The sequence below is a fragment of the Gorilla gorilla genome, chromosome 7 (genome assembly GCF_029281585.2).
Source record: "Gorilla gorilla gorilla isolate KB3781 chromosome 7, NHGRI_mGorGor1-v2.1_pri, whole genome shotgun sequence".
NCBI lineage: Eukaryota > Metazoa > Chordata > Mammalia > Primates > Hominidae > Gorilla > Gorilla gorilla.
This window is the reverse complement of record NC_073231.2, coordinates 47,827,241-47,854,069: the sequence shown is the minus strand read 5'-3', so window position 1 is coordinate 47,854,069 and position 26,829 is coordinate 47,827,241. Positions and strand designations below refer to the sequence as shown.

Below are 26,829 nucleotides of genomic sequence, written 5' to 3'. Positions count from 1 at the left end.
GCAGCACTGATTATGGCTATATTCTCCCATTGAAGAAAGCCAATCCAATTCTACTGTGTGGGTGGCTATTTTGAAAAAGCTGAGCACTCTATGTTTTTAGTATGAAGGTAAGTTTAGTGGCTGACTAAATACAAAATAAATAGCAACAAAATCAAACTATGTAGTTTGCTAAACATTAGGGACATCCTATTAGTGGGCACAATTTGATGATTTAATTATCACCGTGAAGAGTTTCATTTTCTACGTGGGATAGTCAGACAGGACTTCAGAGATGAAGTGACATCTAAGTTCATTTTTAAAAGATGAGTAAGCATTCCCCAGGTGGAAAAGGAGGTGGATGGAGAGCATTCTAGGCAGAAGGAATAGCATTTGCAAAGCAATGTCATAAAAAGGGCTTGGCTGGTGACTGAAGGTCAGCACTGGCAGTTGTAGGGAAGTGATGGGAGACGAGGCTGAAGAAGGTTGAGGATTAGATGTCAAAGGTGTTTATGCCATCCTACATCATTTGGATTTTATCCTGAAAGGCAGGTTGTTGGGGGAGAGAGGGTCAATGGAAAATTTTTAAAAAGTGGCGTAGTCCACTTTATTTTTGGCAACAATCTCTGAGCTAATGTGAATAGGATGAACTTTAACAGGAGAAAAGATTGATACTTTGGAGACTAGTTAGGAGTCTTTCAAGGTATACAACTAAGATAATGTCTAAGACTTGCTTTAAACAGGAATGGCGAAGAAGGGGAGGAGGATTTGAATTCCTGACGGCAAACACTTGCAATCTAAGGGTCTCCAAGTCTTCCACCTCCCAATACAGGTCATAATAGTAGGCATTGCCCTCCTTTTTTGCTTTTCACTGGTGATTGTATTAGTTGAGGTAACTTTAACTTCTAAACTTCCATATTTCAGTGGTTAATAGAGTGGACATTTAACTTTTGCTTATATGAGAGTCCAATGTATGCATTCAGTGCAGTGATTTGGGGACCTAAATCTTGCTCTTGATACTAGAAACATGAAGTTCTTTGCATCCAGCTGACATTGTGGAAGAGAATGAACATAGAGAAGGCACACCCAAGTAGTGACACACCTGGCTTCCATTCACATTCTGTTGAAGAGATAGTCACATTGCTCTGTCAGTATACAAAGAGGGCTGGAGTATGCAACCTCTGGGTGGGAGGCCACTTTCCAGTCATATTTCTGTATCATGGAAAGGGAAGCATAAATTTTGCTAAACAAAAATTCTACTATATTCTGCTCTCTGGCTACAGATAGGAAAACCTCAACCCCAGAAAACAACCTGAATCTCACCTAGTCACTGTATCCATCTCAAAGTCCAGGTTCTATGGCTGATGCCGAGTGCCCACCACCATTTAGTCTGGATATGGCCCCTCATTGTCTAGAAACTTTTGTACTAAAAGCCAAGTTATCAGCCTCCAATATACAGGCATACCTCATTTTTATGGTGCTTTGTTTTATTGTGCTTAACAGATGCTGCGATTTTCACAAATTGAAGGTTTGTGGCAACCCTGCATCATGTAAGTCTGTCGGTGCTGTTTTTCCAACAGTGTGCTCACTTCTTGTCTCTGTGTCACTTTTGGTAATTCTCCCAATATTTCAAATGGTATTGTTATGTAGGTTATGGTGATCCATGATCAGTGATATTTGGGGCACCACGAGTTGTGCCCATATAAGATGGTAAACTTAATGGATGAATGAGTTCCAACTTCTCCACTGACTGGCTATTCCCACAACTCTCTCCCTCTCCTTGGGCCTCCCTGTTCCCCGAGACACAACAATATTGAAAATAGACCAATTAATAACCCTACAATGACCTTTAAGTATCCAAGTGAAAGGAAGAATCACATGTCTGTCACTTTAAATCAAAAGCTAGAAAGGATTAAGCTTAGTGAGGAAGGCATGTTGAAAGCCAAGATAGGCTGAGAGTTAGTCCTCTTGTTGCAGTTAGCCAAGTTGTGAATGCAAAGGAAAAGTTATTGAAGGAAATTAAAAATGTTACTCCAATGAATACATGAATGATAATAAAGGAAAAAGAGTCTGATTGCTGATACGGAGAAAGTTTTAGTGGTCTGGATAGATCAAATCAGTCACAACATTCCCTTCAACCAAAGCCTAATCCAGAACAAGACCTTAACTCTCTTCAATTCCATGAAGGCTGAGAGAAGTGAGTTTTTCTGTGAGTTCTTCTTGGATATTGGTAAAGGCCCCCTGTTCTGGCAATGGGGCACATTCCTTCTTTAGACCCTGGTTTGCTATCTTAGAAGAAATTCTTTGTTCTTTGTTCTCTGTTCTTCTGTTTCTTCAAACAGAAGAAAAGTTCAAAGCTAGCAGAGGTTGGTTCACAGGTTTAAAAAAAAATAAGCCATCTCCATGATACAAAAGTGCAAGGTGGGCCGGGCGCAGTGGCTCACACCTGTAATCCCAACACTTTGGGAGGCCAAGGTGGGTGGATCACGAGGTCAGGAGTTCAAGACCAGCCCGGCCAACTTGATGAAACCCCGTGTCTACTAAAAAAATACAAAAAAATTAGCCAGGCATGGTGGCAGGTGCCTGTAATCCCAGCTACTTGGGAGGCTGAGGCAGAGAATTGCTTGAACCTGAGAGGTGGAGGTTGCAGTGAGCCGAGATTGCACCACTGCACTCCAGCCTGGTGCAGCACTGGAGTCAGAGCTGCACTCCAGCTCTGACAGCAGAGCAAGACTCTGTGTCAAAAAAAAAAAAGTGCAAGGTGAAGAAACAAGTGTTAAATACGGAAGCTGCAGTAAGTTACCCAAAATATTTAGCTAAGATCATTGATGAAGGTGGCTACAATTAACAATAGATTTTTAAAATTTCTTTAGAGACAGGGTCTTACTCTGTCACCCAGTCTAGAGTGTAGTGGCATGATCACAGCTCACTGCAGCCTTGAACTCCTGGGCTCATGGGATCCTCCCCCTTCTGCCTTCCAAGTACTTGGGACTACAGGCATGCACCACAACACCTGGATAATTTTTTTATTGAAAATTTCTTTAATTAAAAAAAGACAGGGTCTCACTGTGTTACCCACAACAGATTTTTAATGGAGATTAAACAGGCTTCTGTTGAAAGGTGACGCCATTTAGGCCTTTCCATAGCTAGAGAGGAGAAGTCAATGCCTGGCTTCAAAGCTTCAAAGGACAGGCTTACTCTCTTGGTAGGGGCTAAGGTAGCTGGTGACCTTAAGTTGAATTCATTGCTTACTTTCTATTCTGAGAATCCTAGGGTCCTTAAGAATGATGCTAAATTTACTCTGCCTATGCTTTAGAAATGGAACAATGAAGCCTGAATGAACAATGCATTTGTTTACAGCATGGTTTACTGATATTTTAAGCCCACCATTAGAACCTACTGCTTATGAAAAAATTCTTTTCAAAATATTACTGCTTTTTGACAATGTTTCCCATCACCCAAGAGCTCTGAGGGAGATGTACATGGAGATTAATGTTTTCATGCCTGCTAACACAGTATCCACTCTGCAGCTCATGGATCAAGGAATAATTTTGACTTTCAAGCCTATTATTTCATAAATACCTTTTATAAGGCTATACCTGCCATATATAGTGATTCCTCTGATAGATCTGGACAAAGTTAATTGAAAACCTTCTGGAAAGGATTCACCATTCTAGATGCCATTAAGAACGTTTGTGATTGATGGGAGGAAGTCAAAATATCAACATTAACAGGAATTTGGCAGAAGTTGATTCTAACCCCCATGGATGACTTTGAGGGATTTAAAACTTCATTGAAGAAAATAACTGCACATATGGTGGAGAGAAGTAGAATTAGTAGTGGAGTCAGAAGATATACATGAATTGCTGTGACCTCATAATCAAACTTGAGCAGAGAAGGAGTTGCTTCTTATGAACGAGCAAAGAAAGTGATTTATTCAGATGAAATTTGCTCTTGGTTGAAGACACTGTGAACATTGTTGAAATCACAACAAAGGATTTGGAATATTACACCAACTTAGTTGATAAAACAGAAACAAGATTTCAGATGATTGACTCGAATTTGAACAAAGTGCTAGTGTGGGTAAAATGCTATCAAATAGCATTGCATGCTACTGAGAAATCTTTTGTGAAAGGAAGACACAACTGTGCAAACTTCATTGTTGTCTCATTTTAAGAAATTGCCGCAGCCACCCAAATCGTCAGCAGCTACCACTGAGATCAGTCAGCAGCCATAAACATCAAGGCAAGACCATCCATTAGCAAATAGATTACAATTCCCTGAAGGCTCTGAGGATTGTTAGCTTTTTTCCCCAATAGAGCATTTTAATTAAGGTATGAACATTTTTAATCGAAATAATATAAAATACTACAATATTTTATAAACATTACCTTTACATGCACTGGGAAACCAAATATTTCTGTAACTTGCCTTATTGAGGTATTTGCTTTTTGCCGTGGTCTGGAACTAAACCTGTAATATCTCTGAGGTATGCTTGTATAATGATGGATGAAGTTTGGAATGATTGCCTTTAAAATTTCCATTTGGAAAAATGAACAATGGGAGACATAAACCAGTCATTGACGCATAACATGGAAGAAGTCCTATTGGATATTGTTAAAGGCCCCCTGTCCTGCCAATAGGGCACATTCCTTCTTTGGACCCTGCTTTGCTATCTTGGAAGAAATTCTTTGTTCTTTGTTCTCTGTAGTCCAGGCCACCTTCTGGTAGGTTCTTCATTGTCCATTACTCTCCATGGCCACATGCAAAATGGGTGTTGGGAAGTATACCCTTCCTGGAACTTATAGGGCCTTATAGGCCTGCTTCTTCCCAATCCAAGCCTAGATACCTAGAGGTAGTTTTAAAGTCATTGGGTTTTTTTTTCTTTTTTATTTTTTGTTAGGCCTGGCTCTTAATTTCTTTGACAATACAATTTCCTCAAAATTTTCATAAGTTACTTATATATTTGCTTTCTGTCAGTTACACTACTAGCTACAGTGAAAGTTCTTTCCTATTCATAATTTTTGAAGCTGTTTCATTCCTTTGTTCATGTCTTATACACCCATGTCTTAAGTGGTTATGTTGGGTTCATCTCAAAAATAGGCTTGGGTGGTTAGGTCACTTCATTAATGAGATATTTACTGCAAGGCTGAGTCACTTTGTCGAACTGGGAGGTTATAAGGGAAGTCACTTGTGTTACTCAAAGCCTTTTTCATTGTTATTTCTCACCCTTATCCTCCCTAAAGAGTGGGCTGTTGCAGCTTCCTGAGGTCTTCTGTTTCAATCGTTTTGTAATACTTTGCTACAGGCAGTGAGGAGCAACCACCACACAGTAACATTCTGGCTCTTTGCAATCTTTTTTTCTGAAGTTATAGACCTGCCTTCTGTGCCAGGGCATGGCAGGGTCCAGGCATTTCGTCTTCTATATCCCTCTCCTTGCTTGGGGCAATGCCACATAATTAGATTTTTGTAAAGGCAGCACTCCCATGCCCCCTAACATCAAGGTGTCAATGTTAGGATAATGCTAGCTCATCCTGTAACAAACACCAGAATGTTAGCGATTTGGCATAACAAAAGTATATTTCTCATTCACATAACAATCAAATGAAGAGTGCAAGAGCACAGAAAAGGCACGACCAGTTCTTAAACATCTTGACTCAGGTGTGACAACAACACTTCTGCTTATATTCCACTGATGAAAACTAGTCAGATACCACTCTATCTAGATGCCTAGATGAGGGGGCTGGGAGTAGGGGCTGTGAAATGTAATATTTGGCTCAACAGGAACTTCTCAGTGGCAATTATATAAGGTGAACTATAAATTTAAATAAACAACTAGCCATCCCTGCTGTCGTCATATTTCTTCAAAATAAATTAGGGGGGAAAAGTGTTTGAATTGCATCCACTCACTGGTTAATCCATGCTGTGCCACATCCTTCACCACACGCCTGTGTTCTCTTTGGCTCCTCTCAGACCTCTGGGATGTCTTCCTCTGGGACACATCTCCCTTCCTTCTCTAATCAATCAGTATTATAGTGCCCTCATATATAAAAGACTCTGGCTGAGTGCATTGGGATAAAGGATGGTAATTATAGCATAGACAAGAAACTAATTCTAATTAAATGTTAGATGTCACTGCTCCTAAAAATGCATTTACCATTCCTCATCACAGGAGTTTTCTCATTGGTCCATATCTCACTGGGACCCAGGTACCAGCCATTTTCTGGACACTTCACCGGGCGTTTGCTAGGTCTCTCTCTTCCTCTGGACACTTCCTCCCATCTCTTCATCCAGAGTTTTCCCACTATCCTTTCTCAAGGTGACAATGGATGATTCCAAAAGACAGAGGTAGTTCATTATGCTGAACTATTTAACTCTTGTTTGCCTCTGACTTGCCCAAGGGCACTTGCCAGTAATAGCCAAATAGCCCATTATGGTTTTTTCTGAAATGAGAAAGCAATTCTTTCTCCAGGAGGACTTACTGCTTCTTATACTCTAACTGGCTGGAAATTGTAGCCAGCTTTTTACAGGTGCACATTCAGCTAATATTTATTAAACACTTTTCAGGTGTAAAGTACTCTGCTAGGTCATGAGGTTATGCAAACTTAGTCCTTACCCTTTCGAGGCTTATGGTCTGCCTGAAAACAAACATAGAACCCCTAGATCCCTTGCAGTGCTAATTGCAGTGAGTTTGCCCCGGGTCCAAACAATTGATAATTCTTTGGGTTGTGGAGTATTTTGAAAGGGATGGGGAGTAGCAGCATGCAGGCTGTGGTGTGCTGAATTGGGGAAGTTGAGACATTATGCTGTCATTATTTCCCAGAGATAAATTCTGTGCTCTGCTTCTGGTCACCTAGTTATTTTTTGCAGACTCCAGGTCTTAAGCTATGTGGTTCTTTTTACACTCCCTGCTCCTATTTTCTGACAGTCAGGAAAAGCCAATCCTAAAAGGAGATCAGTCAGGTATGGGAAAGTGGCATCTGGAGAGAATAGAGCAAATGACAGATGGCAATCCCAGTAGACAGGAAGTTAGACTTTCTTCCTAGGGAATGTCCTGGCCGAATATGGTAGGCAGTGTCTGGGAGCAGGCGATATTTGGAGATTCAGTCAGGCAGGGCTGACAGAGACAGGCAGGGATAGAATGGTCCAGCCCCATATGCTCAGAATGCTACTGCTGGAGGGGACATAGACTTTAGGAAGAAGCCTCTTTTAAGTAGCTAGCAGGGGCCTGCACAGTTAAGACATCTCCATTCTCAGGAAAACAGGGTGATGTTCACTTCATTAATGAAGGGATCCAGGCACAATGGACAGGACCATTTCTTACGCCATCACCAAAGCACCAACCCCACTTTCCTGATGTTCCACTATAGCTTACTAACTGGACTCAGCTTCTTTTCTTGTCCTCTGAATTCATTTTGCCCTTTGTTGTTGTTGTTGTTGTTTGTTTATTTTTTACAAAAAGCAAATCTGATTGTGTCACTCATTTACCTAAAACCCTTAAGTGATTTCCCACTTTTCTTAGGATAAGGTCCTAAACCTTCAACTTGGGGGCCACCATATTCCTCCTTCATTTCCCAAAGCATCACTAGTAGAAAGCTGTTGTACATGACGGGCTCTGGTCAGTCTGGCCCCTTGTCGCCAGCATCATCTCAGGCCCCACTCATCCTTTGTTTTCTGTTACAATTTCTGGCTTTATTTTAGTTCATCTGAAGTGCCCTGGGCTTTCTTGCTAGAAGGCCATCTCGCATAGTTACTTGGGATGTTCTCTCTTCCCACTTTCACCTAATACATTCTTACTCATGTCTCTGAACTCAGGTCAAAAATCACTTGCTCAAAGAAGTCTTCTTGGCTCCCAGAGCAGGGGCGGTGACTCATCATGCCGTCTTCTAGCACCCTGATTCCTTATGGCACTTACCCCAAATCTAACTTTAAAATTTCAGGCATTTACTCATTTAATATCAGCTTTCTCACACTAATATCAGCATCCTTTGCAAGAATATAAACTCAATGAAGGTAGGGACTGCCGCTTTCATGCACTTCTTTATCCACAGCACCTCTCACAACTCCATGCACATAGCAGATGCTTATTATTTGTTTGTTGAATAAATGAGTAAAGGAATGGATGGAGCTGGGGCCCAAGTCAAGTTCTAGGTCATAAAATGGAACCGGGAGCCCAGTTCCCAAGAACTGCTGTTCAGGGTAGGGCAGGATAGGACCAGAGCAAGTCTGCCTGATGATGAAGCGCCAAACCATGACCATGCACTATTTACACTCATGAACTCTTTATATTCTTCTTGACAAGGACCAAGATGGTCCTAAAACCCAAAAGGAAGTAGAGATTGTAAGCGGAGGCCCAGGGTATACCACTGCTGGGAATGGGAGTAGAGGTAGAAGGTGGTAGAAACACAATCAAGGCAAAACATGTTCTTCCAACAGAATTTTTTCTGCCATTCTTATTACGAACAGAACTTATTTCTTAAAGAACAGAACTCAGCCTCATAACTTCACAGGAAAGTTGTCTAGACCAGTGCTTCCCAATAGAACTTGATGTGATGATGGAAATGTTCTATATTGGTGCTCTCCAATACAGTAGTCACTAGCCACATGAGCTATTGAATATTTGAAACATAACTTGAGAGACTGAGAAGTTGAATTTTAAATTTATGTGATTTATGTTGAAATAGCCATATGTGACTAGTGGCTACCATGCTAGATAGTATATAGGTCTAGACTATTATTAGCATGAACTACCTTAAGAAACTAAGTTTCAAAAGCAGTGTGGTTTAAATTTTAGACATATTCATTTACAACCAGTGTTGGCCTCCAGTTTACTGTATAAACATGTAAGCAATCTTTGGTGCCCAGTGCCAGTTTGACTTTGATGAGTGTCTCCTAGGTACATCCTATTGAAGGGATTTGAATGAACTATCTCTTGTTTCTGTCCACTGGCACTGTTCTTTATTGAGGGCATTTCTATCTTTAGGCAGGTTGTACAAAATGTGAAGTATTGTACACATGTAGAACACTTTCTCTGTAAGCATCTATGTCATATGACTGTCTCACATCCACTTTTCCCAGGCAGGATTTTTTTTTTGTACCCTCCCCTCTTTGTTTCTCTCCTTCCTCTCTTACTGTTTCCTTTTTTGACGTCTAAAATGACAAAGATACAGCACTGTGTCCTTTAACAAGTTCCTTTTCTTTTGCACGTTCATTTCTTTTCCTTTGTGCTTATTTCTATAAGCTGTTTTATCAGTTCAGATCCTTAACAACAAAAAAATTAAAAAAAAACACACAGACCAAAATACAGTTCAAATCATTAACAACAACAACAAAATCTCAGAAATGATGATAGCTCTTGGCTTGCTGATTCATACATTTTGGATATTGATCAGATATAATAATTTCAATATCAATATATGAAGAATTTAACGTAAGCCGTTGCACTTGGTTTTTCCCAGTTTTCACCTAGATAACATGGTAGTTGCTTTTAATCCTTTGAAATTGCCCATTTGTCTGACTCTTGAGTTCTTTGCCCTGCTTTCCACAAATAAAAAAACTTTCCAATGAGGAAATACCAGAATAAGAATGTGGTGTTTAGAAGGCAAAAATCTGAAATATCATAATAAAGTAAAATTTTCAAAGAAAGAGTCTATCTTTACTCCTTTTTCCCTAGTCTGAATAGCTTAGAACAAATGTGTCTCAGGGCTTTCATGCTAAATGTTCCCAGTTCATAAAATCGTGATTATTAATCAGGCTATCATTAAATATTAACTTACTTTTGAGATAAATGTCATTTTAAATTTGGAATCCTACTTTTTTTTCTAAATCTAAGGAGAGCATTTTCATTAGGCTTTATGGAAAGAGTGCACATAGAAAGCTTAGAAGCTATTAAGAAGCTACTTCTTAAACTTGGCTTCTGCTTTCATTCTAGCCCAGCCAAATAGTTTCCAGCATAATAAACACAATTTGTAAACATCTATATGAAGCTAAAGTAGAATATTATGGTAACCATTTTTGTCATTTTTTTAAATCTGGGGAGCTATTTTATTGCAGGCATTTTATAACATTCGGAATACAGTGCTTCATGGGTAGTAGATGCTCAATAAATATTTGTTGAATGAATTAGCAAATTAATAAAACCTCAAAGAGTTTTTAAAATTACAAATGGGGGCTAAGACTATTGTGTCCATAAGTGCATACTATATTCCACAAAGCCCCATGAATTAAAATATCCATGTCATTTGCTGGTACTTTATATTAGTTTCTCTTCTTTTACAGCAATACGTTTAAATCAGGGAGACAGTTTCAACTAGGTGCTAGTTAAATACATATTCAAGTCTATAATGTTATCTGGGCCTACAAAACACATGCTAGAACACAAAACCAAAAGTTCCTGTAATATTCTTTGCAGTGATCCTGTGGGTTTCTTGAGAGCAAAGGGCTACTTTACCCAATTTTGCATCATCCCCCATGCTCGATATATAGTGACAGTCAAGTAACATTGTTTTGGAAGGAGGAGACAGAATGAGAGGAATAATGGATCTAAATCCGTATTTCTTATTTATATTTTATGGTCTTTTTCCATTCTGACCATTATTGGAATAGTAGAAATTATAGACTTATGTTGTAGCCAGGAATCATTAATAATAAGGTTCAACTCGCCAGTATTTATAGGTTTCACTGGGTATGAGATAGTCAGATTACTCTTGCTTCACATTTTTTCTCTTCCATTGTTTAAATTGTATATTTATTTTTGGTGCTCTGTGGTAGCAAAGTCTAATACAAAGAACTAGGTTCAGAAGCAGGAGCTTTAGCTACTGGCCCTGATGCTGAAAAGGCCCTGGGAAGATTGTTTAAATCTACCAGTGTTTTTCACCTAGTTAGAGTGGACCCCTTCTAACTCTAAATTTTGTATTTTCAACATTTAAAAAATATTTGTAGGCATCTATTTTGACCATAAATCTTGAATAATATTAGCATTACTTCTGAAAGTCACATACTAAAACTTATGTTTAGTTTTAAAAATTCAGAGCTGCCAAAACAGTTGCCAATTCTACCATCTCTATCCACAAGAGAATTGTAACGTGATAGCAGATGTTATACATGTCATTCAGGCCAAGGGGTAGACAAAATATTACAGGAATTATTTATGTTCACTCTTACCTTCAATATCATGCTACTAGGATTGCTGAATATTGATCCCATATTTCTGCTTATTTATTATAGGCATCCAGAATCCTTCAATTCAAGGAAAATTCCCAGTGTCTTATAAGGTCAAGAACATGGTCTTTGGATTAAGATAATGCTGGGTTGGAATCTTGGAGGCAGCACCTCCTAGTTGTGTTGTGAGCAAGAAACTTACCTTTCTGAGCCTCAGTTTCTTAACCTATAAATAAAAGATAATAATACCCATCCCAAGGACGGATGAGAAATAATGAGAATTCTCACCATGCGAATTAACTGCAATAAGCACAGTGGCTACATATAATAATCACTCAATATTTGGTAGGTGATGAAAATGATAATCATTAACAAAATTCACAAAGCAAATAAGATCATAACTTTGGCTCTCTTTCAGATACAACTCTAAGAATATCCCTACCTTCTAGGAAATGTAAATTTTACTTATGGGCATTTTGATCTTAAGCTGAAATAAAATCCAAATTGTAAAACCGAATCCATCACAATAGCTTATTTTACACCGACATGTTATTTTATTATAATCCTGACTACATGCAGCTTGCAAAGCTGAAAAACAGTGCTTTAAATATCACCATCTCTGAATCCAGAAAAACTAGTTCTTTCCTTGAAGAAAAAAAAATGAAAAAAACCCATAACAGTATTAAAGAAGAATTTTTTTTTTTTGGCATTTCATTTTGGTTTTAATTTGAATGTTTTTAAAGGTTTGAAAAGATTAAAGCCTCTTTTTAGGCTTATTGGCCATTTGGATTTTCTTTTTATTTTATTTTATTTTATTATACTTTAAGTTTTAGGGTACATGTATGTGCACAATGTGCAGGTTAGTTACATATGTATACATGTGTCATGCTGGTGTGCTGCACCCATTAACTCGTCATTTAGCATTAGGTTTTTTAAAGGAAAATAGAATCCATTTTCACAACCCTTAACCACACTACTCCTTTCAATGAGAATAATAGCCTTCGTTTATTTTTGAATATTTTCTCTCTTTGTCCATAGTAACATTCTCTGTTATATACTGTTGCAACCATAATTATTATGATTTTCCACACTGTTTTTCTCATTATTTATTTCAAGACTGCATCATCTGGTACAAGTCACGTGAACTCAGGGCTTCAGTTGGTCCATCTGTGGGTCCCTAATTTTTACATTTTTATTTTAGAAAATGTTGATGGAAATCGATAAGTTCATGTTCCTCACCAAATGCTTTGATATTTTCTTATCAAATTTTGCTGAATTATATTTCTAGCAGTAAATTTAACATCCTAAGATTCATAGATGCTAGTAGGTCATCTTACCCATCTGCCTTACTTTTTTACCATTAATTATTTATTATTGTTGTAGCTTCCTAGTGTTTTACACAACAGAGACACATGGTAGGTTGAGAGAGGGGGCAGGGGAGAGGGAAAGAATATTTATAAAGTGCCATACACAGATGGATAGTTAAAAAATGCTGTTTAATGATCCTCACTAATGACAAGGATGGATGGAAAACATTATTCCCAAGGAATGTGGAGATGGTGGTGTCTATAGTTCAGGGAAACTCTTCCCTTTTCTATCTAATAATGAATAGAAATAATATCTAATAATGAATAGAAAAAAATCAAGCATACAATCGATTTTGACAAAGTCCGATTTTTAAATTAATTCCATAATACCATTGATTTGTTAGAAACTTGTTTTTCATGCTTGAATCTAGAACACAGTGTTTTGAGTATGAGTAGTCAGGGAAAGAACAAAAAGGGACCTCCAGTTGATGCTATGCCGAGTGTCCCAAGGTGAATTTTGGAAGCGGTCTGCTTTGAGGCTGACGGTATGGTATCTTAGTCCTTTGGGACTATTACTACAGGATATCTTAGACTAGGTAACTTATGAACAGCAGAAATTTATTTCTCACAGTTCTGGAGGATAGGAAGTTCAAGATCAAGGTGCTGGCAGATTTAGTGTCTGGTGAGGGCCTCTTCCTTAAAGATGTGTCTTCTTGCTGTGTCAAGGACACAGGCAGCTCTCTGGGGCCTGTTCTGTAGACACTAATCCCATTCATGAGGGCCCTGCTCTCATGACCTAATCACCCCAAAAAGGTCCCACCTCTTAATACCATCAACTTGGGAAGCAGGATTTCAACATAGGAATTCTGATGGGATGCAAGCATTCAGACCATAGTACATGGCCACCTGTGTATTGTGATTAGGATACATCAGGAAAGACTCTCACCTTTCCCCTCACATGATTTTCCCATCCCAATTACTGCCCAGCATGTATTTCCATTATTGTAGGATTATTCCTTTGAGGCTTCACATGGAAATACATTCTATTATTCAGAAAGAGAAGAGACAATTGTTGACAGGTATAAGCTTATATTTTGAAGAAAAAAATGGACTCACTAACTTTGATGCATTCTTTTCTTTTACTTTTCTTTATTTTTTAATTGGTGAAAATGCCATCATATTGAAGAGACCCTCACCAGACATGAAATATCTTTCCTAGGAGTGAGTGACTATAAGCTGAGAAATGGAAAATTCACTTGCACAACATTTTAAACTTAAGAAATTTACCAAAGTCAACTTTTTCCTATTCCTCATCAGTCCAGTGGAGGATGTAGATGAGTAGTAATCACACAGAAATCTCACAGAACCATAAAATTGCAGTGACAGAAAGCACTTGAGGTCCATCTTGTCAACATCCACAGACTAGGAGTTTCTCCTGTGCATACCTGACAGGTGATCACCTGGGTCTTCATGAACACTGCCACGCAGTGGGCCTGGTAGTTTTTTGAGGTAGCACTGTCCATTGTTGGGCAACAATAATTACTAGAGAGTTTTATATATGTACAAGTTGTTCTCTACCTAGTTCCAGGAAATCCAGCTCTTACTTTTAACACAGGCCTTGTTAAAGTTGGTAAATAAAGGTCATCAGAACTTCTAAATAAATTGGAGGTTATCCATAATAACTGGTATTATGTTAACCAAAATATCTAACAAAACAAACAAGATACTAGTGCTTTGAAATTTATTACTTATTCATTCATTTTTTGGGGATAGTCCACAACATGTGTTAAGCATTCATATTAGGTGACACACTAGCTAGGTACAAAAGATGCAAATATGGATAGAGATGTTTGTCAATTTTAAATAACTCACGTCAAGTAGATGTTTCCAGGTTTAAGCCCTCATGGCAACTTGTACTTTGCTGTTGTTGCTTTTATTAGAATTGTAGTTAGTTGCTTGCATGCTTGTAGAATATCTGTCTACCTCCATGAGAATGTAAGCTGCACCATGTCAGAGACTGTGCCTCAAGCAGTGTAGGGGTTCATACATATTTGCTGCATGATAAGAAAGGATTCTAATTGAATAGTTATAATGAGAAAAGCACTATAATAGATAAAACAAACTTCTAACCCACTGAAGCAGGAAAGATTAATTCTTTCTGGGAAGGTACTTATCCTTGATCTTGAATAATGAGTAAAAGTTTATTAGGTGGAAAATGCGGAAAAGAACATTTCATACATGGAAGTCATATTGAATTTGGGGAATGGCAGGTAACACGAGGTAGTGGGAATGAGAGGAAACTGAATTTTAAATAAATAAGGAAGGACTTAATTAAACCCGATTATTTACTTTTTTAGTTAACTAATATTTATTGCACGTCACTTGGGGCACAATGATGAATAAGATCAGATGTGATCCCTGCCCTCCAGGAACTAGTGAAGAAGATGGATATTTATCAAATAATCAAAGTAATCATCCCAACAAATATAAAATTGATGTTGTGACAAATGCTACTACAGATGAAAGGTACCTGGTTCTATAAGTTCTTTCAATAAGAGGATTATTGTATTGTCAAGGAGGTCAGGGGACAATAAGATGTGATCCTTGAGTTGATATCTGAAGGTGAAGAGGGGAAAGAAAAGGTGTACAAATTCCCTGTTCCCTGTGGCAGAGGGAGAATAGCACATTAAAGAAATGAAAGAAGGATCTACAACAGAGCGAGAGAGAGGGCTGGGGGGAGCAGCAAGGGACATGTAGAAGCACAGAAGTAAGTGAAATATAGACCTTGAAGTCTTTGTATAGTGTTGTGTCTTTTTTTTTCTTTATTTTATTTTGTTTTATTTTATTTTATTATTTTTTTTTGGAGATGGAGTCCCACTCTGTTTCCCAGGATGGAGTGCAATGACGTGATCTGGGCTCACTGCAACCTCTGCTACCTGGTTCAAGCGATTCTCCTGCCTCAGCCTCCTGAGTAGCTGGGATTACAGGTGCGCGCTACTACACCCGGCTAATTTTTGTATTTTTAGTAGAGACGGGGTTTCACTGTGTTTCCCAGGCTGATCTTGAACTCTTGAGCTCAGGCAATCCACCTGCCTCAGCCTCCCAAAGTGCTGGGATTACAGGTGTGAGCCACCGCACCCGGCCAGTGTTGTGTCTTAATTTTGAGAGCCAGGAAGCCGTGGGAGCATCTTCTACAAGAGATGGCCCTGACCTGCTGGTGTTTGGGCTGTAGTGTGCAGAACTGACTAGAGAGATCCAGGGCGGAAGGAGGTTGTTATCATCAAAACCAGTGCTAGGGAAGCAGAGATAAGGAAAGAGCAGTTCTAGGAAGTGCACCTCTCTTTGCAAGAACACAATTAATTTGCCTGACTGTGGCCATTACCCTTTACTGAAACAAACAATATGTAGGAGATAACTCATCTCAACTTCGTGTAGTTTGGATTAGTATTTTGACATGGGGATAGATTAAGTAATAAAAGTTTTTTAAAACTCTGACTAGAAGGTGAAAAGCAAATAATAATGAGGTGGGATTTAATGGAAAGAGACTTGTATATAGACAACTAGAGATCTGGGTTCTAGTTCAAGCTCAGCAACTATCAACTGAGGTCAGCCAAGTCATGCGACCTCAGTTTTAAAAGATGTAAATAAAGAAATTGGACCACATCATATCTAAACTCCCTTCTGCCACATTCTGTGATTTTAGTCTCAAAACATGGAGGTATATAAAGCATGACATAATACTTAAGTCATAGAGACTTCTCAGTATTTGAGCTTTTAATATAGGCACATTACATATAATGTGTTTGATTATGGAGAAATAGGAACAGAATGATAATTTAAAGTGTATTTTTACTATGAGACAGAGCCCAACTGAGAAATAGTCCTTGTACATGAATATTACTACTAAACATTTCAGACCAATCATTACATGATCTAAAAGTTAATTTTTACTGGAAGAGACCTAACCAATTGTTCAAATCCTATCCAAATTTCATGAACATTTCCATATTTGGTTTCATAGAGGCTAAGTCTATCTTATGCCAAACATCCAAATGGAATGTAAAACTTATGTCATTCACCCAAATAGTGGATTGTGTCATCCACGTGGAATCAGGTAGTGACTGAAGTTCGTGATTTATTTTTCAGGGTATTACTGGGTGGCCCATTGTTTCCCATTCCTTTCAGTAGTACCAGTAGATTCTCTGTTGGTTGCCTTCCTAATTTTTTTCATCACCTTTCATCTTTATCGCCTTCATTACACTGTGAGTCTGGGAAGACTTGCAAAAGGAAAGATTTAGAAGGACACACCTTGGACGCCAGTGTAAAGGGCACTTTTACCATCATAATAGAAAACCCACTAGCTGAATAGCTGAATGTGGATATAAAAATTTGAGCCCTTTTCTGTGTGCATTTTGAAGCACACTAAAAATTTCCAGCCATCACTATACTTTGTAGTCTATAAAAGGTCCAAGATGCTTTATAATTCAATATTATATTTTTCAGAATAAAGAAAGGTTTTTTTTCTGGTCAGCTATGTTTTATAAAAGGCCATTTTTCTAAAGACAAATCTGGTGTTTTATTCTGTAATTTTAGTGAACATATATGTTTAGGGCCTAGTTCTTTAAATAATTATCCTGATGAAGAAAAATTATATTACGGGGTCTAAAAAACATAGTTTATTTATAAATTTGGAGACAGCTATGATATTGAAAGATGCTCATATTACATATCCTATTTATTACTTGTCTTGTCCGCTTCTTACTGCAACACAATGCTTCCTTTGACCACTGAAAGGAAAGCTTTTAGGATTTCATCTGAGTGTATCTAAAAAAAGCATCGGTTATATCAAGGATAAAAGTTCTAATTTTTTTTTTTTTTTGACACAGAGTCTTGCTCTGTCACTAGGCTGGGGTGCAGTGGCACAATCTTGGCTCACTGCAACCTCTGCCTCCCAGGTTCTGGCAATTCTCCTGCCTCAGCCTCCTGAGTAGCTGGGACTACAGGTGTGCGCCACCACTCCCAGATAATTTTTGTATTTTTTGTAGAGATGGGGTTTCACCACTTTGGCCAGGATGGTCTCGATCTCTTGACCTCATAATCTGCCCACCTTGGCCTCCCAAAAAAGTTCTATTTTTTTTTTAAACTAAGAAGTATATAGTTGTGCTAAATTTGAGGAACAAATTGATATTAGCAGCCTTTGATTGCAGAAAAGAAATGTCACCTTCCACTTTCTAAGGACAAGGATAGCATTTCAGTTATTCCTAGAACTTTATGTATTAAAAAATAATAAGCTGTATGAAATTTATTAAATATTTCTGACCAGGTTCTAAAGTAATGCAGGTTGCAGGTTTGTTGAATTTCTTAGAATAGCTGAAAATTTCCAGGATCTTACATATATATATATATATATATATATATATATATATATGAATGATAGTTTTTAACTTGCTATAATGTTATTGGTTTTTATTAGTAAATTTTGGAGGTGCTTTTAAAAATTGCAGCCAACAATAGAATTAAAAAATATACATTGATTTAATCTTCAGCTAACAGTTACAATGCCTTTCTCTTCAGATATCTACTGCAAATCATCTTGTGGTTCTTTGAAACATAGTTTCTACAGAAACTTACTACTTAATGCTATACATGAAAATTTAAGAAAATGCCTTAGAGCTATATAAGGAGTGATACAGACTTAAAGGTCTCAGAGCTGTTTGTTTGCAGTGCCTGCTCAGTATGTTCTAGCAACACAAAAATGAAATGTTAAACATCACTTACAACTTTAGAAAGGTTTGCTTTTTATCTTCACAGGATCGCACATGTGACTTACCCTGCCTGGCTCCATGAAGGAAGTGTCAAGTGTATGACATAATGCTAGTATTTTTGAGACTACAGTAAACCCCACTCCCCCTCCAAACCTGGAGCCTCAAGCTGTAATTAGGATGCCATGATGAGAAAGTTGTGTTTTGTCAGTTTTGGCCCTGAGCGGGTGGCAGCATAATGCCACGCTGCTGTAGAAGCAGGGTGCAGCTGTGCGAAACTCAAATGTTTGTTGTTGTTTATTGTTTACAGAGCTGCTTTTTTTTCTCTAGAAGACTAATGAAGGGATGGTGAGTACATTTGCACTGGCTGACTGATTGTAGCAAGCTTAACTTTCAATTGATTGAACGAGGTGAAATAAATCAACAAACTGCCAAAAGAAAATATTCACTAAGATTTTGCCCTTGACATGAAAACATGTGTTCTGAGGTCTCAAACAAAAGTGCCTTCTGTTTATGCTGACAATTTATGTTTATAAATTATTCACGGTTGCATAATATCTACACAATTTAAGCATTGAATTATTGCATTTTATATTATACTTATATACAGAATTGAACTACATGATTAATTTTATGGGGTAAAAAATCATTATGATAGACATAAATTCACTTATGAAAGTATATGTGAGAAAATGTAACATCATATCCACTTTAATTACGGAAATTAAAAACGTAAATTTTGTGAACACTCTAGGGTCGTAAAACACAATACCCTTACCCACAGGGAACTGGCAGATTCATTGCTAGAAATAAAATTAATATGGCAGAAAAGGACATAAATTTAAAATGAAAAGTTAAAGGATAGAAAATCAACTAAACACTAAATAAAATAAATGAAACATTCATGATGTTCTGAAGGTAGTTTGTTTCAAGCCATGATAAACATTAAAGTAAAGGTTCTTGAAATGAAATATGAAAACCACCTTCCTCAAGAAACTAGACATGGAAAATGTTTCATTGACTGTGAGGCGGCATGATAAGTTTATTTCTATCTAAAGTAAGGATGGTGATTAGAGGGCATAGGGAGGTAAAAGGGGCAGAATCACAGTGAAAGGAAAAAATTAAGTGTCATAGGAAATAAAAGAATTTTAGGCATGGACATGCTACCACTTAATGGGTGAAGAAATTAAAGTTCAATTAGCAATTGAGGGCAATGTGGAACTGAGGTGTTCTGAGCCTCAGACAGAGCCCCTTTTATGATGCCATATGACCTCCAATTCTGTTTAGATGTTTTTATCTCCTGGAAGGTATTTTCAGCCTAGGAGGCCTCTGTATTAAGATTGGCTACAGAAAACTTAATGAAGTATGTACAAGTCTGAAAAAATACTTTGGTTTTGTGCTTGTTTAAGTGGCTGTGAGGATAGAAAGATCTAGGGATCAGGGCAGGAAAGGAGGGAAAGCAAAGGAAGAAAGGTAGCATGTGGCGTTAGCAGACATGGGGGAAAGTAAGAGAAACCCACAGAAGAAGAGATAGAAGGGAAAATGGCAAGCAGGCAAGCAGAAAGGCTCAGTGAGTTTCAAAGGCACTGTTGATCAGGGCCGATGCTCTGCAGCTTGCATTTATTATGGGTTTATTCTGAAGGCTTGATTAACTTTTGGAATACTATTCACAGCTCTTCAACTGCTCAGGAACTTATGCCTTTGAGCCTGCACTCTTTATCAGGTAACAAGCAGAACATTCTGCCCAGGGAGAATAAAAAATCTTTTAACCATGGTAACAATAATAAGAGCAGATCATTTTTAAGTCTTAAGAAAATCAAATCAACAGGCCATTTTCTCACCCTTAGTTTCTCTATCCCTGCTATGAAGAAAGGGCATTGAATTTCAGTTTGTCTTTTATTGCGGGACTTGTAATCAACACTGGATCTCTTATAATAGAAAGTTCTTGATCAGTGAAGAAGATATTTTGAAAGTTAAGTCTTATGACCTTTCTTCACTTGAGACACACACCCTACAAAAAGGAAAATTCACTATACACAATGCACGTGAAATTATTTAAGACAAATAGTGACCTTACCAGTGACTATGATATAGCATTTCCTTTTTTAATGACTTTTTCAAAATAGCAAGTCACACCATGCCTTTGCCACAAACAAATGAGATATTTGTGTCATTCTGGAGTTAGTTCTCTTCCTGGAAAACCTCTTATCTGATATTATAATCAGTTAAAAAATGATTTATCTTCTTCATGTTAGTATAAAACATGGTGTTCAAAAAGAGTACATTTATTTTATTTTTATTTGTATTCAAATTCAAAATGCATCAGCTCACAGTTTATTTATGTGGACAATTCAATGATTGATTGTTGAGATGACAGTGTACCTACAACTAAGTTATTTAGTGGAGACTCCACATTCAGATTAATCACTGGAATTGCCCCATCTCTAATATTTTCAGCTGTTTTTGCCTCATCCTGATAGTGTTGCTCAATTTTTAACATATATATATAGTTCATCATCACCTGAATATAAAGTTAGAACATGAACATCAGTGGCACCAAAGACAGATGCTGTGAGGTGCCTGTTATGTGTGGGTTGAGGGCTCAGTAGAGAAAAGTTTGGACCCACAATCCCAGGCCTGCCTTTATAATTCAATGGGAAAGACAGAACATATATGTAAAGAGAAAACTTAAAAGCTAGAATTTATTTAATAGACACTAATATAGCTTTAATCTTAGTTTTCTTTCAGTGCTTGGAAACCAAACTTTAGGGAGAAATATGAATATTCTTACTCTATTCAGATATACCTCCTTGTAATGAGCATTTCACATAAACAATCTCATCTAATCATCATAATACTGTACATGAAATAGATACTATTATCTTTATTTTGTAGATTAGAAAATTCAAGCCCAGAGAATTTAAGTTGCTTAGTCAATCATTATAGGCTTCTTATTTTTGTAAAGATAAGCATTTTTGTCATGTGTGATGAAAATGTGTGTATATATATATATATATATGCTTAAAATATTCCTGTAACTCTGTAGTTGAAAAAACTCCTGCTGCAAGTATATTTATTGGCCACATTTAAAGTACTTCTTATATAGTCCATCTACATTTTTCATTACCTTGACTTATATTCATTCAAGAGAATCTTTGGCCTCCAGAGCAATAAATAAATTTAACTTGCAGGATGGAGAAGCCAGAGGCATGCAGAAATTGGTGTGTATCCTAGAAGAGAGTTCTAATTATAAGGACCTCTTAAATCTAATAGTTTTTCCCTTTAGTATAAGCTGTTGACTGTGTGAAACATGATGTTTTACATTAAAGGTGGTATTTTGGATGAATTGCTTGAAGCTCTATGATTTTCTGCAAAAACATTATAGGGGAAGATAACTAAGAAGATGCTTGCTGCTGCAGATCAGAATAACAGATCAATAAGAGGAACTACAAGAGCAGTAATGCTTTAAAGAATTAGCACACAGGAGAAAAGAACCATGAAGCAGAATACATACACACACACACAACACACACACACATTCTGATGTATATTATATACACATAACATATAAACACAGATGCATTTTAAATAATTGATCCCAATAACTCCATTTTTGCATTTTCTGGCCACATATATTACTTTGGTCAGCTGTCTTGTGGAAAATAATTAAAGAATGGATTAACTGTTTAATATTTATTAAACTCCTACACTGTATAAGCACTGTGCTTGGTGATAGGAATGTAATAATAGAGATGTTCTTTATCCTCAAGAGTTCCCAGCATACTATGGGAAAGGTATGTTGCAATGGTATGGTGGAAGTTTCATGATCCCAGAGTGGGAATATTATGGAGAGCTTTCTCTAGAAGGTGAGGTTTGAGCTGAGTCTTGAAAAGCAAGTACTAGTTAGTCAGAAGGAAACAAGAAAAATGTTTCTAGAACACAGTATGGAAAGGCCAGGAGCTTAAAAGGGAATGTTGTGTGCAGTCTGGGATTGCTGGAATATAATGATGAGGGAAAGATGAAAAGTGAAGGTGGAGAGGAGGCTGGACCTACTAGGACTAACTAGGCTTTAAAGTGCTGGTAGGACTTCAAAAATAAAATTCCAATAATGATGACATTTTGCAGAGTTTAAAGCATGTGAGCGGCAAGGTCAAATTTGTATCTTAGCAGAGCATTCTAATAGCTATGTGGAGAATGGTTTTTAGGTGGACAAAACCCGAGTTTGGGATCCAGTTTAAGGTTGTATTAGAAGTGTAGGCAAGGGCTGGGCACGGTGGCTCATGCCTGTAATCCCAGCACTTTGGGAGGCCAAGGCCAGCGGATTGCTTAAGCTTGGGAATTTCAGACCAGCCTGGGAAATATAGTGAGACCCTGTCTCTAAAAAAAAAAAAATACAAAAATTAGCCAGGCATGGTGGTGCAAGCCTGTAGTCCTAGCTACTTGGAAAGCTGAGGTGAGAGGATCACTTGAGCCCAGGAGGCAGAAGTTGCAGTGAGCTGAGATTGGGCAGTGAGCTGAGATTGTGCCTGGGCTACAGAGTGAGACTCTATTTCAAAAAAAAAAAAGAAAGGAAAAGAAGTCTAGGCAAGTAAGTGATGCTGAGAGTTCGAACCAGCATTGTGGTAATGGGAACCTTGATAACAGTGTTGGAGGCCTTAAGCAATGGTTAGGAGGTATAATTGGTAAGACTTGGTGCTTATTTGGATGTGGATGGATGGATCAGGATTTCACAGAATTTTAATGAGGGTGACTGAGTATGGGGTGGGGAAGGCCATAAATCTGAGATGGAGAATGATCAGGAACTGGTTGGGCAGACTGGCACCTTCGTCAGTTTAGCTTAAGATGTCTGTGGTTTATCCAGAAGGAGTTGATCAGGGTGAGGTGCGGCGGCTCACCCTGTAATCCCAGTACTTTGGAATGCTGAGGCAGGTGGATTGCTTGCACCTGGGAGGTCAAGACCAGCCTGGGCAACATGGAGAAACCCCATCTCTACAAAAAATATAAGAATTAGCCAGGTGTGGTGGCACGTCCCAGGTACCTGGGAGGCTGAGGTGGGAGGATCATCTAAGCCCAGGAGATCAAGGCTGCAGTGAGCTGTGATGGTGCCACTGCATTCCAGCCTGGGTCACAGAGAGAGACCTGTCTCAAAAAAAAGAGTTGATCAAGCACATGGATCTTTTAGTCTGCAGCTTGAGAAAGAGGTCTCTCATGACATGTTTGGGAGTTGCCAGCCTATAGGTATATATCACTGAATACACAACCTCTTCTGTGTAGTACACTGTGTTATCTTTTCCCCCTTTCCTATATCCTAAAGCAAAGATACATATCTCCAAAAGTATCTAGACATTAATATTGTACCTTCTGGTTGTATTCAGTCGTTAATATTGTACCTTCTGGTTGTAACAACAGAATGATCCCATAGAACAGAAACACTCTAGGAAAATGCAAATAACCAAGTGATTGTTGCTTTCTTCCAGCTTTGTCAGTGGAAATGCCTGCCCCAGAGGGATATTGCTTCAGTTGACCTCATTTTTTAAGGACCCTGGCTCTGCGGCTTTGTCCAGTTCAAAATGGCAGAAAAGGCTCCCCCGGGCTTAAACAGGAAGACTTCAAGGTCGACACTTTCCCTTCCTCCAGAGCCTGTGGACATTATCCAGAGCAAAACATGCTCCAGGAGAGTTAAAATCAACGTGGGGGGCCTCAACCACGAAGTCCTGTGGAGAACGCTGGACAGGCTGCCCAGGACGCGCCTGGGGAAGCTTCGAGACTGCAACACACACGAGAGCCTCCTGGAAGTGTGCGACGACTATAATCTGAACGAGAACGAGTATTTCTTTGATCGGCATCCAGGAGCCTTCACTTCCATTTTAAATTTCTACCGGACCGGGAAACTCCATATGATGGAAGAAATGTGTGCACTTTCATTTGGCCAAGAACTTGATTACTGGGGGATTGATGAGATCTACTTGGAGTCCTGCTGCCAGGCCAGATATCATCAAAAAAAAGAACAAATGAACGAAGAACTGAGGCGAGAGGCAGAGACTATGCGAGAGCGAGAAGGAGAAGAGTTTGATAATACCTGCTGCCCTGATAAAAGGAAGAAACTGTGGGACTTGCTGGAGAAACCTAACTCATCAGTGGCTGCAAAGGTATGAAACCCATAGTATTGCTTGCCTGTGTGTGGTCAGAAAAGATGCTACCTACGTTCTAGAGAGTATAAGTTTTTTTACTGTTTTGGTAACACAGAACAAAGTGTGGCTACACAGACAGTGAAAAAATCCTTTCTAAAATCTTATTTAGTCCAATATAGTCATTCATCCTGGTTAATGACATAAAATGCATTACCCTTTCATAAATATTATTGTCTGTAGAAAGGGGTCTGGGCAACAGAGGATGAAAGAGAGTCCTGGTTTTCCTGACGCTGTATCAGGTTGGTGACTTGGAGGTTGAGGAGAAAGCCCTAGCTCAGACCCATCAGGCACTGAGTCTTGTGGAAGACGAGGGCCTGAGCTCCATCTTGAACAAAGGGAAGGTACTGTCACTGGAAGGAGAGGAGGTACCTCTTAGCCTGGCTATGTAGAGGTTCAAGGAAAGAGGAGAGCATGGCCCCAGGTAGCTCAGAGGGCAAGTGCCACACACATGAGGAAGGGACTGTTTTATTAAGCTGTGTAAAATTGAGTCAATGTCCAGAATGCACCCACGTACCTCCCCTTTTGAGGCCTCCTTTAACAGTGCATGTTTCTGACTGTTAAATTTTTTTTTTTTTACAATTGAGGTATTACCATGTATCAGAGTTCATAAAATATTTGCTTAAAATGAAGGTAAATTCATATTTTCCCATTGTGACTGCATATATCTAAATCTCACAGTCAATTTTTGTCACTAATTCCAGTATGTAATTCAACTGCGTGATTCCGTTTGTCTAATTTTATCTAGAGCTTCCAAGGTTAGCTCAAACCCATTTCCACTCCATATATTTAGTTCTGTATTGCAGTATGAATGATAAGTAGAAATTCAAAAAGCCATCTTTAGCTGCAGGAGTATAGTATTGACATTTTGTGCGTAATGGATGAAAATGGAGTACGGAATGGAGAAGGGAAGAGTGTGTCATCACATGAATTCTTTTGATTTACTGTTTTTTTCTAAAATCTTCTCTCTTGTGAACAGTAATGATTTCAGAATTTATAATAGAACATATGAGATTTTTGACTGGAAATTAAGATTCTACATGATAATCTATAGCACACAAATAATCAGCTAATGCAAATGATCATAAAACTGCTTTTTGTTTGATTTTCTTTCTGGTTGACTTCTAAAGGCATTTTACTTTCCAGCCAGGACATGCACCTAAGTGAAATAAAATGATATCTGTTGTGTATAACAAAGAAATGCATTTTTCGTGGGAAATAGAAGACTTTAGGTTTTTTTGTAGTTTTGGATAAGTTGTTTACTTTCATTTTACTTGTAAAAAAAAAAATGTGCCGCATTTGTGGGTTTTGATTGAGAAAGGCTACTGCTCTTTCCAATATCAAGTGTTTAGGTACATACTCGAGTTACTACTAAAAATATGGAGTGAATTTTGAAAATGAATGAGACAGATTCTGGATTTAAGTGAGTATTGTGGGTGTTAAATGAATTCTTTCAAGCCTTTAGGCAACTAAGGAATAAATCATTGTTCCATCAAAATTTCCAGAGAAAGTTAGCCAACTATATAAAAATAAAGCAATTAAGTCAAAGAAAGTTTGAAAGGTTACTGTGGTTTATTTGTTCATAATGACATTATTAACCTATATCTAAAGTTAAGTACTGTTACAGAAAAACTTTAAGATATATTTTCCTGAAGAATTTCTCACAAGGATAGAATGAGGTCAACAACCTGATTTCCTACACAAAGGAGTTCATTTAATCTGTAAATTTTAGAAGAAATAGCCATTTCTTAATCTCTAAGAAGGTAACTATGACCATGGCTCATTACAATAGACCTTTACATATGTATCCAACATATTATTTAAATTTGCTTCGAATTATGTCTGTATGTATAGACAAGAAATCTGCCTACAAACTCTACCCAGCAGCCAAAGACATTGGTTTTGGAAAATTTTATGTAGTTATAAATGGTAAATTTGTTTCCACATTGTTAATCAAGCTAAGTAAATCTTCACTATAAGTTGATTCTTTACTAAATTTCCATACAGGATTTATGTTTGTTTATTTATATGTCTACATTTTCCTCTCTGTTTGAATAGTGAAATATTATGGAAAGTATTTACATTTGATTATATAGTAGTTTAGTGAAATTATTGTTCATTTGTCTGAGGTTTAGAGCCTTTTAAAATGGCTCTGTGTGATGTCTTATATAAACCACTACCTTTTCCTGTACTCTTCTCGAGTCCTATAACTTGTTTTTTTTTTCTTTCTGGAGTAATTCTTGGTGAGAGAAGTGGTAATGCAGGTATGTGTGGATAGTATTTTCACAACTTAAGAAAAAGTAGTAATATTACAGCTGCAGTAGAGTGATATTCTAGCCCTCACTATTTACTTTATTGTATGGGTACATCAGGCTATTTTCTATGTTGTGAAGCTCTTGTGTAGGAATGCTTGGAACCTTCGTGTTTGTCCTCACT

The 26,829-nt window shown here is 37.9% G+C and overlaps 1 protein-coding gene across 2 annotated transcripts in view; it reads left to right on the top strand.

The window, feature by feature from the left end:
- KCNB2 (potassium voltage-gated channel subfamily B member 2) overlaps positions 1–26,829 on the top strand; it is a 407,231-nt gene that overhangs the window by 7,129 nt on the left and 373,273 nt on the right. For both annotated transcript variants that reach the window (XM_055348265.2, XM_004047145.4), the window contains exon 2: positions 23,683–24,354. In XM_055348265.2, the coding sequence (XP_055204240.2) occupies positions 23,776–24,354 (579 nt within the window). In that variant the 5' untranslated portion in view covers positions 23,683–23,775. The remainder of the gene's footprint in view (positions 1–23,682; positions 24,355–26,829) is intronic.